Source organism: Tympanuchus pallidicinctus, unplaced genomic scaffold (assembly GCF_026119805.1).
Source record: "Tympanuchus pallidicinctus isolate F22 unplaced genomic scaffold, pur_lepc_1.0 scaffold18, whole genome shotgun sequence".
Classification (NCBI taxonomy): domain Eukaryota; kingdom Metazoa; phylum Chordata; class Aves; order Galliformes; family Phasianidae; genus Tympanuchus; species Tympanuchus pallidicinctus.
The window spans coordinates 4,315,082-4,335,877 of record NW_026294699.1 but is presented as its reverse complement, the minus strand read 5'-3'; the positions used below and the strand labels follow the sequence as shown (position 1 = coordinate 4,335,877).

Sequence of the window (20,796 nt, the reverse complement as noted above, 5' to 3'; positions counted from 1 at the left end):
TTATCAGTTATTAGTGATTAATCTGATTAACTGACCATGTATCAGTGATAATCTGTCGCATAAAACATAACTACTGTTCTCCTGTACTATCTTTGAACATTTTTTTTTTTTTTTTTTTTTAAGATTCTCAGAAGATGCGACAACTATCACCACAGTACACTGAAAGTTTATATAACTAATTGTTTTTTCTAGAGGGAACTGCATGTCTGCAAAAGAATTTACCATTCTGACTTCTGAACAGAATGACTTCTTATAATTTCTCTGGACCTACTACACCGCTTGCTGTAACTGTTTATAGCAAAATAATTTCATTGTAATTAGCCGTATTTATATTGAACACTAATCTATTATGCGCAGCCACACTTCCTGCAACATTTATCAGTAAGCTCAGTACAGATGATGACTCCTTTTATTAGAAATACAGAGGAACTACCTCTCTATGTGCAGTACCTATTTGGCATGTGAACGATACACTTTGTTTGTAGTGTGACTGAATTTCTCAGCTAGAGAAATGACAGTCAGTAAGACCTGTATTCTGTATTTTTACTGCTTTCTTGCATATTTTAGCAATGTGCTTCACAGACTTTTCTGTGAATATTTTACAGTAAATATTAATCCATATTTCAACTACTGGCTTAAGTTCAAATTAAATACTCTTTTTTCCTTTGGAGCAGATTACTTTCAAATAAACAGCAGCCTGTATGAACGAAAATCTTTTCAGAAGAAACAAATTGTTTTCCTATAGAAGAGCTGAAAGTGCCTGGATAAATAAGCTTAACTGCTCCTAAAATGTTTAATTTTGAAACATAAAAGGCTTTATAGAATAAACGACCCAAATTATGTTATATTTGTGATGTTAAAAGTAAACACAATCATTATGGCTTTACAATCCGATTAGAAAACTTTACATATGACATAAGTGGAACTGCTGTTGCCTGTCTCCACTACAGCACAAATGCTGAGTTTCACAGTCATGAGGGTCTCTGAGAGTCCTTTTTGCTAAGAGCTTGAAAAAGGATTGCAAAATCCAAGTGTTGTAGAATGACATAATACATTTGATTTTGGAATCAAGTGAATATATTTAGAGGAATTCCACTTGAAATCAATATTACAAAAACAGTAAAGCTAATTTGGAAAGAGAAACAGGCCTTTCAAATACAAAACAAACAAGCAAACAAACAAACAAACAAAAAACAAAATAAAGCCCCTGTTCTCATTACACAGAATGAACATCACGTATGACAACTAAGGTCAACTGAAGCTTGAATAGTTCCCTGCATATAGTTACGTTGCATTCAGATTTATGCAACAATTTTACTCAATACGTGACCCCTGGTTTAATACAATGGGCTAATGAAGAGCTTAATAACCTTCTGAAGATATTTCAGTAAGAGCTGACATGCACATTTTTCTCTGGAAGTGATGTATGACTTTTCATCCTTTTATGCTTCCATACTTGAGCAGGAAACTGAGAAACATGGAAAGCCCTTAGGAAACTTGTCTTTCTACTTAGTATTGACACATTCTTTGTTTAACCTTTCATGTAAATGCACTAAACAGTATTTTAACATAGAGACCAGAAAGGGCATCTTCAATGCTACTTCTGGTAATTCTTTTTACTTTATAAGGTTAATTAATTAATTTAGGATGCATATTAAAAGATCACGACAAATCACAAGAAATAAATTAGTATGAACTACGATGAAATCAAAACAGCTATCATTACAATAAAGTTTACATCCGTTTGGATGAAATATGATCAACCACGTCTCACAAACAAAACCCTGAAATGCTTACATCAATTGTCAGAGCACTTGAACTTTGGCAGCTTGGAGGAGAATAATGTCATAACAAGATCATCATTACGTTACTATTTTCATGTAATTACATATCAAAAGGAGATAAATTCTGAAAAAATAAACAAATTAAATGTTTCTATTGGTGATTCTGCTCAGAAGGACATTTCAAAGGACCTTCTGAAAATTTGTTTTCCACGTATAATCTCCTAATTACTGTAAATATCACAGAATATAATATAAACGTCAATGCCTATTTGCAATGCCACAGTAAAATAAAACGTGGAATGTCTTTACTCAAGCAAAAAAGCATGAAAATAGTTTCACTGAGCTTTTTTTTTTAGCTAGTTAACTAATATTCAAATGCCAGATAGACTACTTTGAGGACAATCAAAAGAAACATTGAATAAAACAGGCTTTACTTAATTCCAACTCTATGGCATGATGAATACTCAAATGGACTAAATCCTACTAGTAGATTTACACTTAGTATTTATGATTTTCTTACCTATTACACACATATAAAAAAGTCCTCAACTATACACTTAATGAAATAGAACATGCAGAGGAAAAATATGTATTTTGAAGTAAAAATGTTGATCATATATTGTAAGTCATTTTAATACTAAGTATATATGCAGAAGCAAGATTCCAAACATTGAATGTAGTTTATCATCTAAGATATTCCTTCTGCAGTAGTACCTAATGAATAACTCTGAATCAGAAGCATTACTGGGACAACTTAGGAACATTTCTAATGCATGCAATAACGTAACAGGATTACTCGCTGTAAATAAGTGTTCAAAATATTTTTTTTGTAAAAAAATCCTAAATAACAAAACTACAGGACCAAAGGTTTCCAGGGAGTTTTCTAAAAGAACTGCCTTCCCACTTTTCAAAAACTTCTCATCTTTGCCTTGCTGTTTTCAGGTTGCTCAGAAGCCAAAATCCCAGGGCAACACAGTTTATTGTTTTAATATCTGTCTGACACAAAGCAAAAGTATTCTCTGGTGAGTGCTTATCTGTCATATGTATTTCCGTGACAGGAGTATCTAGTCAAATAAGATGTTCCAGGGCATATCATGGGATTATGAACTTAGCACTGACTGAATTCTGTTTAAAAAATAGTTGAAAAATAAATATAGAAAATATCTACACTGATATTTTGGGGATGAGAACTCAAAGAGCGATGGGTTTAAAATATTTCAATCATAAGTGTTAGAAAAGAGGATAATTAGAGAAGAAAAAAACCAAATCCATATGCGGGACAAACAAAATAAGAAAAAAAAAAATGTTCTTAATTAAAACAGTTAAAAGAGTAAAATTGTATTCTAATGATACAATGGATTGTGAACTTGCTTTGTATTAATTAAACTCAATGTGATGGCATTTTCTATATTTAAATGAATAACTAGTGATCTGGAAATTCATTTAGACCATTAGGTTAATTACAGAAACTGATGGAACTTTTATCAGACAATTACAATTAGAGAAGGAGAACAACGTGGGACAGATTTACAAGCATTTGCACCACCGCAATCATATTTTCTGGATTATACCAACACTTCCTGCAAAATTTTAATCAATTAAAATTTAATCAATTAAATTGATTAAAAAGTAGGCTACAAACCTTATTTGCTCTTGGGCATGGTAAAATTGAATAAATGAATATCTTCTTCCTGCATTTTTGTAATTTTTCTTCTTTTTATAATATGAAGTATTTATTTATTTTTATTCAAAAAAAAACATACCAAAAAATAACACTTGTGGAACAAAGAGCATGTGTATATTGATACCAATAGATATGGTAACTGAATATGAAACAAATCTAATATTTAGAAAATGTAACCCCAAACTAGCATCAGTTTAACTCATATTCTCATTGAAGTCAAGATACAATTCTTTTTTCTGGGCATGCAAAACATTTGGGAAATACAGACACTCATCTGTGAATCATAAAGGCATATAGCAATTTACTGTTTTACCATATGTTAGCTATTCATCAATGCAGTGAACTGTCCTCTCATTCATGCTTGGAAAAATATCATAGTAGTTACACACCTGACGGCTCAAGTATCTTTATTTTTAGATGGCACTACAATAAAGTCTAAAAGTTACAAAGATCAAAAAGTTTTGATGTAGAGACATTGAGCTGTCACTGAAATTTTATTAGATTTCATAATCGCTCATTGCTTTCCATGGAACCTGGGCATGCACAACTGCAAGCATTTGAATAATGTGATGCACAGCTGTGGGCTGGCTTCCTTAACCAACTCATGGTGCTTAGTGATCCTGACGATGCTGATGAGCTACTGCAGAACACAAAGAGGTTTTCTACCAGCAGATGTCCCTTTCATTAACGTATAGGGAACATTATCAAGAAAACAAAGCCAGACGATTCAGAGAGGCATCCAGACAAAAGACAAGTTGCAATGAATATAACTTGAAAGATTTCTATTGGAAACAGGTTAAAGGTTTTTTCTTGTTAAAACATTCAGGCATTGAAAAAGATAACCCAGAAAAGTTGTACAGTCACCATCCTTAGAGGTGCTCTGAGCAAACTGGCCTTCCACTCTGAATAACTCTATCGTTTTGTGACTTTCTTCCATACCATTATTTGGCTCTAATTAACACTTCATTCATGTTTTCCACATTATAAAAATGAGATTTAAAAAAAGTATATATGTTTGCTTATTTTTCTTTTCATCATACATACCCAACTATACTATTGCCCTTGAACAGCAATACAGATACTCGGTAACAGAACTTTATTATTTTTTTTAATCTTCCTTTAGTTCAGGAGGGTGTTGGTGCTAGCATTCTCGTGGATCTTATGCTCAAGCACTTCATTTTGGATATTTCCAACATTTTCTTCATTATCACTGAACATTAGAAGCAATGTTTTTTTTCAGGATTTTAAAATTTTTCATGGAAGCAATTAGTCTGAAGAAGGAAAATGAGACCATTATTACACGCAGTTAAGCTCCTTCATTTGCTAAGTTTCAGTTCAGCAACAGTGAGATACCAAGAATCTACGGGAAGCTTCCTGACAACGCGTTCCTCATCAGGAGCTGATGTACTCTAATCCTGAAATTCCAGATGCATGTCCTACATAGGAACTTGTCTATGTTCTTTTCTGGACTTTATTCATTCTTCAATAGGATAATGGAGAAGAAATTTACTGAAGTAACTAATAGTTTTCCTCTCAGAACTCCACTGTTATGGGAATCAAGAGCAGCCAAGAAGAAAACCTAAGTTTCCTTACTTTGATTATCTCAGTAAAGCAAATAGTATGTCCCACCAAGAGACACGAATGCATCTGCATGCTGAAACTGTGCTTTTTACATAAAAAATTATTTATTCTCAGAATAGATGTGCAAGTGAAAAAATGATCCAGGTCCTGTCTTCTGCTCCAATCTAAGAGAACAGATGAAGCATGAGAGACTATAGCTACTGATTTGTTCCACTGCTTGCAGAGAAACAGCTCATTTCTTTCCGTATTATGCAAAAGACCAGAAGTGATGGGAGGAAGCAGAGCCATGTTACCGTCTCCCGACAAGTTCAGAGGTGTAACTGATCACTGGACTGGGAAATGTTTGAGGTGATACATACAATATTTCCTAGGCAAGTAAAACACCAGAAGAGAAAGAGCTGTTTGAAGAAATACGCTCTTCTTTCTGGCTAGCCAAGAAAAGGGGTGGAAGTGCTCATAGCTATCAGAATCAATTAAGAATCAAGAAACTGAGAAATAAAGCTAGTCGAGTTAAGAAAAACATTTTACCATCATGCTTCAGCCACTCATTCTGTAGGTAACATTTTTTTGAAACAAAATACATACAGTCAAGTTAAATATGGCAATGTTGCTTAAAAGTGGGGATGCACCCTTTTCCAAATACTCGAAAATTCCAAAGTTCCATTAGCATTTAATGAAATCCAAACCTCTCAGCTTAAAAAATCTCAGGTGACTCTTTCGCTTCCATTCAAATGATTATAAAATGTTAAACTTCTTAATTCTTCAACTGTAAGTTGTTCTGAAAAATGCAGTAACGCTACAGAAAATAACAGCATAAATGAGTAATAAATTATTCAAATATGAAGGCTGCCATTCTATTGTCTACACGGAATAGTAATAGTAAAAAAAATAATCTCATAGATGTTAATATTGATTTATTAGATTTCAAATCACTGTCAAAAATATGCATCAAAAATGTAGCACAGAGGATCATTAAAATATTAAAAGAATGAAAATGAGAGAAAACTGAAGATTCATTCAATTCAATCCTATTGAATTTGAACTATTTTACATCTTTATTGAAACTTGTCTAATTAGAATAAATAAAAATATAATAGCAAAGATTAATAATTGTAAAAATTTCATTATTAGTAGGAGTTGTGGACCTGTGGGGGAAAAAAACACATTTTGGCAATATGAAATACTATTATATGAATAAAACAGAAAATATGACTTGTAGACACACAAATTCAACAAAGTGTAATAATTTCTACTGCAAGGACTACTGGCAATCTCTATTATGAATATGTGTATTACATATTGCCCGGTGGGAGACAGATAGGCAAAGTCTGTTTACTTATGTATTTGGCATAATGGAAAATAAACAGGTGTTTGTTAGTATATCATTATTCAAGGAGCACCACTGCAAAATAGATTTTTCAAAGGAATTGACTCATGAGAAATAATGTAAACAGTGAAGTCTAGATCTCAGCTAGCTCTACAACGGCTATGCAGGGATTTAATAATAGTGGCAATACTGTAAGATGTAAACAGCAGCCCCAAAAATAAATTTGCTAGGATATAATACAGTGAGTTAATAGGAGCAACAAGGAAAACTTTAGATCCTAAACTTTATTTAGAGTATATTACAGAAAATAAAAAACACTGCCCCTCTCCTCCCATAGAAGCTCCCTAACATGAAAAGAATGAAATGATTGGATAGTTTTCTGTAAAATGAATCTCAGATGCCTGGGGTATTTCAATCAAAAAGGAATAACACTAAAAATTAAATATACTAAAGATATACTGTAGAGATGGCCGCTTTGGAACTCCTTTGTTCTTATTCCTGGTTCTAGTTAATAAAATAAGTTAATTGTTTTGTAAGTCTTTAGTGCCTTAAAAGAGCAGGATTGTATTTTGAATACAATTTTCATAAAGATTACATACCATAATGCTGCTAAATCAGACAGTTACTTACAGAGAACTGCTAAGAACACACAGCAAATACTGATCTTCGACCTAATTCAGCAAACAACAGGGAAGAAGAAACTTCTGTATTGCAACAAGCAAAAGATGTTCTTTTTGACTGTTAATCAGCAATTCTTGCTTCCATGGATAATTTAAAAGGTCACTACCTGAAGAACAGTGATTTCCTCATCTTTGGCTACTTGCACTGTTTCATCTATTAATGAGCACAATTGTTCCTATGTCACATGGCTAGACACCTGTTCATCTGACAAGATTTTGGAATGGGCATCAGTGGTACAACTGATACAACAAAAACATTCTCAGGATTTGGATCTATGTCTGCATCAGAATTTTAGAGAAGACATTGATACTCCAAAATTTTGAACATAAATATTGGCTGATGGCAGCCAGTATTGTCTCACCTTCTCTTCATTATTTTTCTTATGGCACATTATCCAAAATAACCATTGCACAGTCTTCTTCCTTCACTCCCCCCTCCCACTCAAAAGAAAACATCATATTTATTTTTATTTCTTGACACAGGCAAGCACTGGCATATTATGAGACTTTATTAAACCAAAGTTGTGGCCAAGTAAGAAAAAGCAACACAACTTCATCTTCTGCAGAAAATACAGAATGAACAACAGTCCTGGATTAAAAAAAAAAAGTAACAATTAAAAAAATAATCACTGTTAATGTAGAACTTTTGAACATTTCTGTAGAACAGTAGAACAGTCCAATATTGGGGCTTTTCTTTCTTCATTTTTTTTTTGCTCCCACAAAATATTCTTTTAGGACAAGGATGCAAGTAAAAACATTGAATGATCCTTTAACATTACTTACTTACAAATGTTCACAAATACCACATTTACCTTAACAAGAACTAGTCGGAAAATTTACAGTATAATGGGGCTTAATTCATAATAATGTCCTTTGTCACAAAACAGGAAAAAAATAACAGCCGTTAACACTAGCTTACTTGTGGATGTGTATACTAGTGAACTGGGGGCACTGTACACGGGAGATCCCTCCTGGTTTGCCTGGCACAGCAGCACCCTGCCTACAAGAGAGAGAGAGAAAGTGGTATCTGGTTTTGGAACACTCAAACTAAACCTCAGTTTTATCTCAAAACAGAAATAAAGCCATAACTGAAGCAGTGCAGTGAAGCAGAGGCCCTTATAGTCCTTTAATTTCACCAAACAGAAAGAGCCCCAGTAAGCATGTACAATTTTACATTGGAAAAAGCAAAACACAGACATCCCCCCCCAAATCCAAATGCCCTCTTTATCACATAGGGAAACTGGCGCAGGCTGTGTTTGTTAGCAGCACGCCCAGGTACCTCACCCTGCTGCAGCTGCTCTCTCCCTCTCTGCCCTGCAACTCCAAAGCCTCAGGAGCCCTGCTGTGAGCTTCTGCAAAGCTCCCCCACCAACCCCTGCTTCTCATCCCCAAACTCTGGCTGAGATGAGAGGCTATCGAGCAAACAGATAAATCAGACTGCAAAGCTCATATGTACAGACCAAGCATGATCTCAGTTATATTACTTAAACTAGCACTGGTGTGAGAGAAACCAAAATATGACTATGCATGTAAAGATTTCAGTGTTCTTTGCATGAATGAGAAATACTTAAACATATTCTGTGTTCCACTATACAGGTGGATTGAGGATTAAGAACAAAACAGAAGAAAGAAAACCATCAAAAAACGAAGAAAAAAAAAGTAAAAATAATAAACAAATCAATTTGAAACAGCTCTTCTTTGATGCATTTCCATTTTAAAGAAATCAACAAAGTTTAGAATTGTTTTGCGTTTGTTTTAATAAATTTAAATCAAATACCTTGCTATGTCAGCATCTTTCTCTGTGGTTATACCCCAGCATTCTTAGATGAATAAAGATTGTTTAATGTAATTCTCTATGGTAGGAAAAAAAACTCTCCACCTGCACACCTCCAGGAGGAGTAGGCTGTGATGCATCTGTTTTTTGCAGATACGTTTATATATATACATACACACAAACAATATACAGTGTATGAACATACACTGATGTACTTTAAGCTGCCAGAATGCGTGAAACACACAGTTCCAAATATATTAAATTTACCTGAAAATTTCAGAGACAATTAAGAGAAGTCATGTGTTGACTTGCAGGCAAAGTAACTCAATAAATCAGAAGTGGCTGATCCAACAATAGCAACCCTCAAACTACATGCAGTTACCAAACCTGATTTATTTCAAAAACAAGTTTGCAAATACTTTTCTATCATTAACTTTTTTTTTTTTTTTTTAACTGTCACTTGCAGCTGTTAAATGAGCTGGAAAATACGCAAAACACTGAAAAGAAATAAAATTCTGGTAATTGCAACAACATAGCTAAGTGCGAGAGCACTGGAAATCTCATGAAACTTTGTGCTTTCAAATTCTCAGACCATAGTACAAACTTCATTACTGGGCTTTGGAGATACTTGCTTTTTTTTTTTTTTTTTTTTCTTCTGCTATTTTTTTTCAGCCATTCAGTACTAGTCTTAAATGCAAAACAAGGCCTTCTGTTTGTTCTGTCTTATGTGTGGAAGCCGCGAAATAAAGGAACGTACACCTGTAGAGATCAGAGATTCCAATAGCAATCCCAATTTTCAGACTGGCAGATGACCAACAGTAGGAAACACAGGAATATGGATGTATTTAACACCATATAGATGCTTCTACAGAGGCCTGAAAATATGAACTGAAGGTATAAATGAGTTCATCCAGCTGAGTGAAACGAAAAAAACATCAAAAACAGTAATTTTCATAAAAGTAATTTAAGTATCATGACTTCAAGTATACTTAGCAAGTACAGAATGCTAATGGTTTTCAAAAATTGAGGATTATATTTCATGTATCTTATCCAACAAATTAAAACTTTGCTTTTTCTACGGTGTGCAATTAGAGATGTTATTATTCTTTGCAGTTAACATTCTTATTAAAATTTCTCTGTTGCAATCACATGAGAGTCTAAATTTCCTTTCTCTGGGTTCATTTATAATGAAATGCTTTAAAATGGGTGCTTTTTTCATCCATGCTACCAGATTTTGTAATTTTATTTGGACATTCTCCATTTGAATTTGTGCATAAAATTATCAGTTAAGTCACCATTATTAGATATTTTGGAAAAAAAAATTGAAACTTTTAATCTAATTTTGTGAGAAAAATTGACTTCTGCTTCTCATTTTTTGTATTAAAAATACTTAAATTTTTAATAGTAGAACAGGGTGAAGATGGAACTATTTTCAATAAAACACTTCTGTGAAAACCTCAGAACATGAAAACAATCAGTGAGTTCCCTGATGAAAAAAAAAAAATGTTTTCTTTTTCCTCTAGAGTACTGAAAATTCTACCGTGATAGAATGAAGATTATTTTTTAAGAAAGAGGATTTGAACATAAAGTTATTAATATTTCTTTCCAAACTATAATTTAATAATATTGTGGAGCTGATGAACTTCAAAAAAAATTACAGTCATGCAAGAGTTCATTCGTAATTCTGCAGTCCCTTCTGTAGCAGCATACTTCGAGCTGATACTTTCTCATTAAGAAGCATCTGAACTGCTTTTTCACTTCTTTCTATTATGAGCATTTACATATTTGGTCACATGTGACTAGTGCTATGGGATTTTGGAAATCATCAGCTGAAAGCCTCTCCTGACTCTCTCAAAAGGCTCAGAAAAAAAAAAAAAAAGCATACATATTTGAAGAGTGTATTCACTAGAGGCATACTGTGGCTCAGAGGAGAGCTTTGGCAGAGGAGACCTGTGGCAGAAAGGAAGCTGGGGCAGCCTAGCTGCTAGGTGTTACGGTAGGAGAGCAGCCTGTAGTGGCTGAGCCATGGGCTGTCCTGCACACAGCAGCAGGCAGCTGGGCTGCAGCAGGGCACGTTGGCAGCACATGATAAAACTGCAAATAACCCCCCAGGACAGGTGCATCACTCATCCTTGGCTTAATGGCAGGCAGCAAGCACAAAAATGTACTTCCCAAGCTCACTCTTCAATGTTTTCTCATACAGCTCAACGTTAAGAACATACAGTTTGATTAGGTCCTTTGGTTTAAGAATTATAGTTATTTTGAGGAAATAATTACTCTCAAAATATTCAGGGCAGTGAGAAAAATTATTTGAAATTATTAATATTTTCAAGATCCTAAAAATTCAGTTCCAAATCATTCGAAGATATGGAACTAGAAGTATTTTTCTCGTTTTTCCATAGTTTCAAAAGTAAGTTTTTTTGTGTAGTTCCTATTCTCGTGACTTACACAAATTTATCTGTAGAGCATAAGCAGAAATGTAAATATAATAACCCACAGACTAGTTCCTCATATGAGGACTATTGCAAAGTTCATGGTATTTTGTGAACACTCGGGTAGCTCAGGAGTAATCAGACTGACCAGGAATCCATCAACAATGGAAGGACTTCTCAGAAATTTATAAGGGATCAGTTCTGCAAAAAAATAGTTTCTTGGTCAGACTGGAACCACTTTGTAACCAGCAGTACAGACAATTTAAAAGTAAAATCTGGAATAAGCTTATAAGAGTTTGCACAATTGGCTGGAATCTGGCATCCTTTGAGGAAGTATAAATTGGAACAACATTTTTAGAAGAAAAATTCAAATCATTTTTTTTAAAAATACGGTGCTGAAGCAAACAAAATCGATAACATAGCAAGACCTTGACTGTGGGAATAGCTGTCTTTTGTCACATAAAGAAGATGGAACTTTCAGAAACCTTCACTAACAATTGTATAAAGTTCATAAACAGTTACCAAGAACCCAAGGTCACAGTACATCAGCTCCCACTACCTTTATTTAGTACATCCGCTACCAGGCAAAAAGCTTCCTGTTTACAGTGCTGTTATTTACTCTACAAGAATCTTTAGAGAGTTACAAAAAAGAAGAGGACAGAATAGTACTCCATGACCATCCAGGGAAAAAACATGACATAAGTGCAAGAACACAAGCATTTTCAGTGGCAGAAATTAAGTCGATATTCAGGGCTGGTCTCCTCTGAGTATTAGAGGACAGGAAAGTAAAATGAGAACTTACAATACAAAAACTAAGGTTACTGCATACAAGGAGATTTTGTGAAGATTACACCACTCTTATCTGTTGCACACTCAGCACCCTTGATAAAGCAGCTCTTCATTATAAACATCTATTCTACTCTTACCAATAGGACTGTCTTCCTGCTTTTGGCAACCAAGCACCAGGTTGGTTGCTAAAATGTAAAAAAGAATATTTTATAATATTTTATCTGAGTTATCATAGATTGTTAATTTATAGCTCTAATATAAAAGCTGCATTGCTTTTTAAATTCAGCAATTTCTATTTCATTTTCCCTTTCTTCCAGTACAGCTGGGTGGTTTATAGATCAATTTAGTCCCTGTGCTAGTTCTCAGTCATTCTGGTCCCTGTTTTCCTTCTACTTTCTGCAATAAGTGGTTATTCCTATGCTCTCAACAATATCTATTATACCTCTACTTTTCATTTCTATGTACAACATCTGAAGAAACTATGAGGCTGTATCTCTCACAAACATGTCAGCATATTTGTTAGTTATCAGAGACCTCATAAACAAACCATGAAGCACCTGATTTGCTGTTTTAAAAGTATAATTAGGCCTTTCCAGCCACAAATAGAATTACTTTTGTGCTGCAAAGGAACACTGATCTTTAATGAGTTATTTCAAATACACCACAGAAATGGATAAAGAAGACCTAACTAAAAAGGCCACTGTTATACAATAATACTGAATGTTAGCATCCATTATCCCATCTGACAAGGGAGTTTGAAGAGCTTCATATACACTAGTTGGTAAGTGTTAGCTGGGCCCTTCATTATCAACAACTTCCATGGCATTAGTACACTTTTGAGAATGTTTACAAAAAAGTGCTTCTTGAATGTCATTGGTTACTAGTGAACTTTTTGTAAACAGAATACTCCTCCTTCAGATTACAACACGGCCATTCCTGGATGCCTGTATTGATTATTTAAATACTTCCATTTGCAGAAATTAACTAGGAACATTCAAGAATACTTCCTATAATCCTTTATTCCCTTTTTTTTATTATCTAAAACAAAAGTTATCTTTAATTGCCTCAAAGTTATACATGGAATTTCATTTAAACATGATAATTTATTGGCAGGAAGGAGAATCTAACGTAGTTAGTGACCAAAAGTGAGTTTTCAAAGTCCAAATCACTATCTGAATTACATTCCAACAGCAAATCTGAAAGACATTCAATTATGAATGACCGATGTATACCTACTTGCCTTCTGATAAGAACTGATAAGTATGTATTCCATACATACTCTAATATTTATGTAATACATCCCTTGATTTATGTAGAATCTCAAAGTTTTTTAAAAACAGGAAATTTTGGGGGGTACTGTTGTTCTAAGACATTTTACAGAATCTTTTCATGCAGAAATTCTGTTCCAGTTTCCTTCCATCACTCTTCTGAGCACAGTGCATGTTTCTTTATTACGATCTCTCAAAGTGTCACCAAAACACTCAATAAAATTAAGCAATGACTCAGGGAACAACAGTGCATTTCGCAACAAACGTTATTCATCAGTCATCCTTCCAATTACTCCTTGTTTTTGGGAAACAGACTTCCCTTTCCTGTTATACATATTCATTGGCCAGTATATTAAGTCACATACTGGGTCTAGATGTTTCCTACATCATCTAACTAAAACCCAGATAAGCAACAATGTTTGCAGCTCTGCTAAGAATTTTATCTGAGATTCTCTCAATTCCCCTTCTCCTCACCTCTCCCTTCTGTAGCAGATACAGTCCATACGTAATCTTTAGCTCTCCTTCCCTGGGACCTGACATGCCACACACAGCTGGTTAGATCACTTACCACTATGTACTGTAGTGTCTTAGGCTGGAAAAAGCATTACAAATAGAATGGAATCTGTCAAGTGGCAAATTCATTCAAGCCCTACTCCCATGCCAGCATCCTTTCCCTGCCCCACAACACTGCTTTAAATCTTTATCAGTGAAAAGATGAAAGGAACATGCACTTCTGAGGCACTAAGGAGGAATAGATTACCCATGCAGCCATAGATTGTGCCATAGCATTCTTGGTCTGAGGCAAAGTAATGCCAAATTAGAAACAAACACTGTGACTGACTCGGTGGTATTTTCTTTAGCATGCTGACTAACAAAGATAGGCTACATTTTTTTTGTAATGTTTCCACTCCACAATGCAAAGCAAACACAATAAACTGCGCTTTCCAAATACAATTTAAAAAAAAAAAGTTTAATCAGCCATTCGCATTCCTTGTCTGGTAATCAAAAGGGAGAAACTTACCAACACAAACTCAGCTGTTGCTTGTACCAAAATACCTAGCAACCCTGGAGAGTTTCCCTATGCTTGTTAGTGAATTTTTAACATTCATACCTGGATGTGAACCTTCATTCACATACTGTCACAAAAAAAATCTAAAGTGCACTGTGTAATCATATAAAAGCAGTAGCACTGTCACTACTGCCCGTAAGCGTAACTTTCCAGCCAAGTATGTTGTTCATGTTCATACAGACGGACATGCTGTACTATTCTCTGTGATCATACACAGAGAGATGTGTCCCACTGAAGCTGTTCAGGACCTCTGAAAATCAGATCTTTACTCCTTATCTTTCTGTCCCCCCCTAGACTATAACATATATAAATGATGGTTGGTGTTGGCTCTTTTAACTTGATCTGGGTTCACTTGCAACTATGAGGAAAAAGCACAAAAGAAATTCTGAACTATAAATACAAATACTGAGCTGGTATTACACTCTTCTTGAAATAAGATACTTGAGAATATAGAAATGAACTTATATTCTGCTGAAAACCTTATGAGTAGGGACTGCAATAAGAATTAAATCACAAACAAATGAAACTGAAGCCCTCCTGCACAAACACGAATACTACAGTTTTCATAGCCCTGGAGGGATTACAAGTAGATGTAGTTTGTGTTTTATCCTCTCATACTGCATCAAGACACTATTTTCTGTGTAAATTACCTATTTGAATAAATCGATAAGACAGAAATGCAAATCCAATGCAATTAGATGTGGAGATGCAAACTACTAATTTCTCAGTTCTATTTGCTTACCCTAATGGGTGCTGTTTTTATACTAAAAACTCTGAACGACAAGCTATAGCTGAGAATATAAAGAAGAAAATGAATCACTGGGTATAATCCTGAATTTTGTTAGCTTATTATTTCACCAGCCTAGTCAGATTTCAGAATTTTATGAGCTTGAAAAAAACCATCACAACAAGGTAAAGCAACATATCCAAACTTTCCCAAACACTCACCTTTTACTATAAGCAGTTCTATACTTGGGGATTTTCCCCAAATCATTTTCACAAAGAAAATCTGACGCAGCAATACTGGGTATTGCGTCCCACTGAAGAATATAACTTTGCCTCAGACAGGTCTGCAGATAAATAAACAACTGAAATCTCAGTACCCTCAATATGAAATTCAATTGAAATGTAAATGTACTGGGGATTCTGTGATCTGATGCCCCAAAACGAGAAGAAAATGCAAGGCAGAAAACAGAAGACATTAGCTATATGTTTGGAATACGATTCAACATAATCTTAAACTGCTTTAGCATTAATTTTCAAATGTAATCAAGGTTTAAAACGCATCAGAGTTGTTTTCCATTCCACTTAACTGTATTAACTTCACATTTCATATATTACTTTATTACGTTACATTTCAAAATTGTCTGTCTGCCTGACTGTCCATCCTAACTCACGGATCCCTCTAACTTTGTTATCCTTTTAATCACAGGGATTTATTCCACTGATTTTTATTAATTTACAACCTTATCTAACATTGCACACATTCCACAGAGTCCTGAACAAACAAGACTTTTACCAATTAACTGTAGTTTGTCTCAAATTACCCTCTGAGAGATTTTTAAGACAGTGCTCTTTGCATGTAGCTATGATTGGTATTTGAATTACAATATCAAGTTTAAGAAAACCTCCCTGAATACAGGAGCCTAGGCTTCAGGTCCATAGGCAGTGCACACCAAGGCTAACTCTGTACTGTCCACTAATTGGTATAACATATCTAATTGGTATATAACAGTAGCAGTAGCTATTTAACAGCTGGTTTATATCCAGTCTCCAAAGCTACACCATGCAGTTTCGTTTGTATGAACCACACTGAGAGAAGAGGAATTGTCTGAGGCCAAATAAATAAATATATAATATAGTCAATATATATAAAAGTAATAAAACTTCTTTTATTTGTAATATTTTTTTATTGAAAAAATACTAAAAAGGACAACAAAACATAAAACTAGCAGGGTGGACAGGTATGGTCTGGAGGGTAGCACTGGACTAGGCTTAATCTTGTCCCCTGAAGCAAACAGCTCCACCACACATAGTTCAGAGGTGTCTAAAACCAGTCTGACTCAAATTTTTACACCCCCTTACAGAGCACATGACATCAGGTGTGCACGCGGAGTTTCTAGTGCAGTTCTCAGCTTCCAGAGCAGTTTCTAGCTATCTGAATCCATTCCACTTACATTCCATACAATCCCAAGCCAATACGTGGCAAGTGGGGAAACCACCTAAAAAAATGCTAATACTCCGAACAGTAGCATGGATTTCACGCTGCCCCTGTAGTCTCAACTATCATGCTATTATTTAGGTAGCATTTGAACATCTTGCATACAATTAAAAAAGTATTTTTTTCAAAACAGTCAAAAGTGTGCAATCCAAAGTAAAACTCAAGAATACAGCAAATGCAATACATCTGTTCTAGTTTCTAGCTACGTGAAGCTCAGGGCAGTTTCTGTGTATATATTAACAATCCACATATTTCCCTCTATGAACCAATTACAACATCCTTTTAATACACATCTTCCTAGAAATATAATGATACTGATCTTCCTAGAAAAAGTACTAAAACAAGTAAGCTGTAGTCATAATTACACATTTGATTATGATTACAGCTGGTCCTGTATTCATCTATCAACTCACAGGACAGGTGTTAAGCAGAATTCAGGCTTACTCATGCACAGCAGTTTGACATTCCCAGCCTACCCTATACACATTGCTTTATTTCACAGAATTACAGAATTGCCAGGGTTGGAAGAGACCTCAAGGATCATGAATTTCCAACCCCCTTGCCACATGCAGGGCCATCCAAATCCTCATTTAATTCCAGACCAGGCAGCTCAGGGCCCCATCCAATCTGGCCTTGTACGCCTCTAGGGACAGGACATCCACAACCTCTCTGGGCAGCTCTTCCAGCACCTCACCACTCATAGTAAAGAAATTATTTTGGATTAGATATTAAAAAATGAACAAGTTTACCTAAAGAAAGCAAGAAATTTTCATACATGTTACCTGATAGAACTACCACTGAGGAAATCTTAATCTGTTTTCACTAAAAAATAATAATAAAAAAAAATTCCTAACATACAGGAGGAACAGACATTAGAGAACATTTGCTATCATTCATTCTGGTCCTACTTCCTTTCTCACAATATCTATTTGCATAGACTTCTATATAATACTTCATTTCTACAGGTTTTCTGCGTTTCAGCATCTAATGTGACAATTCATCACTTGCCTTCCCTGCCTCAGCTGTGTGCTTTGCACCCATGGCAGCTCTATCAGCTTCTGGTATTGCTTTATATTCTCAAAGTATTCTTCATCAAGATTCCATGGCTACTGATACGACTTTTAGAAAAATCTTCAGCATCAGCAATCTGACCTCATACCACACCATTACAGTGATGCAGCACTAATTTAGACCAATCAGCTCCATATCCATAGACTCCAAGTAGTGAGATAGGGTCAGCCTGGTTTTGCTGTGTAATTACATAATTAAATAAGACAAGTCAAAGTGGACTATCACATAAATAAGGATGATTTGTAGAAAACTCAAAACCTACATTTCAAGAAAACTTCACTGATGAGCAAACAGATTGAAACTCATCGCTTCCCCCCCCCACCCCCCCCCCAGACACTTCCCTCCTTCCTGTTTTGAAAGAATTTCAAATTTCAGCATATATACAGTTTATGTTTTTCCAAATTCTATTTGTGCACAAATTCATAATCATCTCAAGTGATACCTCTATACCAGGCTATGGTCAAACCTACCAAACTTCTACACCGAAGAAGCCAGAACCATTCTCTATGTGCTGTTAAAAGATCTATCTACCAGTCAAGATTTACCATGAAATAATCATGCGTATAGAATTTCTTTTACTGATCAAATAGCAATAATATCAAAACCCAACTGTATACTGTGTTTTCAAATATATATCAAAATAGACCATTGTTTAAAAGAGTAGTACTGACAGTATCTCATTTTCTTTTTAAAATATACAAGCTTCAATGGAATGACAAATCTGCATCAATTAACCTTGCTCCAAATTTTAATGTATAAGCAAATCATGAAACTAATATTTCAAAAAATAAAGGCATTAGTATTGTTCTTCAGCATAAGGCATAATTAAGTTCTACAATATTTTGTTTGAAAATATCTAGTACAGATGCCAAATTCTGACTTTATTAATTTTTCATAAACTAGAATTCTGACTGTAATGACTTGCAACAGTTCCACAGAAATTTCAGACAAGCATTAACTGTCACTCCTGGTGTTTAGCTAACTAGGATGTCGCCAGTTATACAATGGTAGTCTAACATGATTTTTGAAACATTACAGATTTGTTTTACACTTTGAAAAGGAACATCTATACAGAACTCGCAGGGGGACAATTAGTTCATTTTCATGTATTTAGAAAATCATTTTAGTTAATGTTGAGAAGATGTTTATTTGAAAAAACCTATTTAAGTCAATGACTAAATTCAAATTTAAGCATATGTAATTTGTTTTAAAATAAATTAATCTATGTATTGATAAACAGCCAAGTTCCACCAAAATTAAATTCTATAGATATGGTGCAGTGAACTTTCACCCAAGCATTTACAACTGCTGGACAATCATGTAACTCAGCTTCACAAATTCCAAACGCTTTCACTGGAAAGCATTTCTAAGGTATTATGCAACAGTCATTTAAATTCAAAGGAAGAGGCTAGAAAGATTAAATGAATCCCAGGTGTTTTTACACTCCAGAAACACACGCTTTAATACACGGACAAAGAGAATTAGCGTTAGCAAACATACTAAAACCCTCTCGTCTCTTGGGTTCTTATTTAAGCGCATGTTTATATATATTGTATTATGGTATTTCTTTATTTCTTAATTAAAAACAGCATTATACTTCTAAGTTTAAATCAAACTTATGAAAGGAATCTTGTTACAAAAATCTGCCTCCTGAAAGATAACTGCTGGTTTCCAAATCCACAGCATCCTAAAGCCCCATACTGTGACTGTATGTACGTAGAGACAAAAGCACAAGCTTTTCCCCCTGCTTACATTTTAACTGATAGGAAAAAATACCCAAGCCACCTTAAAATGACACGTGTGAACTGTTCAAGAGACTGGACATCTACAATAGTGCTTACTGAGTTATGACTATTTATGAAGTGAAAACAACTCTTCAAACGGTGTTAGCGGAAGAAAAGTGACTATGAAGAAGAGCTGAACTAACGAATATAGAGATAATTGCATTAACCACTAAGATTATTAAGGAACAGGCCCATCTCTGCTATGAGGAAAGCTCTGACAGCTCAACCTGGAGAAAAGAATGCTCGGGTGAATCTCGTCAACACATACAACTATCTGAAAAGAGACGGAAAGAAGATAAAGCAAGGCTCACTTGAGCAGTACCCAGTGACAGGATGGTAATGGGCACAGCTGAAAGCACATGAGGTTCTGTCCACAAGCCAGGGATTACTTTTTTATGATCAGGGCGACTAAGAACAACTGCTTGTAAAGGTTGTGCAGTCTCCATCCTCAGAGGTGCTCAAAAGCCGTCTGGACATGGGCCTGGGCAGCTTGCTTTAGAAGACCTACCGTGAACAGGGGGTATTGGACCAGATACCTCAAAACTCTGTGATTCTGTCCATGGATACATGTAAGCTTACAATATCTTCTATTTAGCCATGTAGGATGGCACTTGCAACTAGCTGCTGAAAAAACATCTACAACTTCCTGACTATTCAGGAAAAATAGTATCTAATTAATTACCTAAGAAAAAGGAATATGAAATCTCTATTAAATGTTTGTAATTTGTGTGCTATGCATATAATTAGTGGAAAAGAACCAATACAAGTCCTTTTTTTGCTCCACTGACAATTCATAATTTTGGAATAGTATACTGTTTGCTGGCTATGACTATATACTTACATACACTCCTGTGGTCACTCCTGTCCTCTGAAAGAACATTCACTATATTGCTAAGTCATTCCTGTAACATCTTTTCATCCAACTTCACACACTGAAACGATCCAAAAGAAGCCTCTCACCACCTACAAACCCTAAAATATATGTTCTAACACTTGCAAATACAAATTCCCTTAAAATGGCCTTACTGAGTCTCAAGTTATCTATATTGAAGGACTGATCTGTCGTAGTAATTTGAGTGCAACAAAACTCTACATTCCATGAAAGAGTGGAAGAGAATACTCAACAATTCCGCATTTACAAAAAGAAAGGAAAGAAAAAATGGAAGATCAGCAGTAGCTCTAAAAGGAACAAAATAGCACTTCACTTTCAGACTGCCCAAGGCTGAAATAGAGGTTGGGTATCAAGCATAAAATAAACACTGATATAAAAGGAAATAAGCAAGTAGAAATCACATCGTAACACCACCACAGAAACAGAACGCAACAACTTAC

At 34.9% G+C, this 20,796-nt stretch overlaps 1 protein-coding gene across 23 annotated transcripts in view; it reads right to left on the bottom strand.

Moving 5' to 3' along the window:
* Window positions 1-20,796, bottom strand: part of RBFOX1 (RNA binding fox-1 homolog 1) — a 743,472-nt gene that overhangs the window by 58,082 nt on the left and 664,594 nt on the right. For 22 of the 23 annotated variants that reach the window (XM_052679517.1, XM_052679520.1, XM_052679521.1 and 19 more), the window contains one exon: window positions 7,976-8,056. The exons of the other annotated variant lie outside the window; for it this stretch is intronic. In XM_052679517.1, the coding sequence (XP_052535477.1) occupies window positions 7,976-8,056 (81 nt within the window). The remainder of the gene's footprint in view (window positions 1-7,975; window positions 8,057-20,796) is intronic. 23 annotated transcript variants of the gene reach the window in all.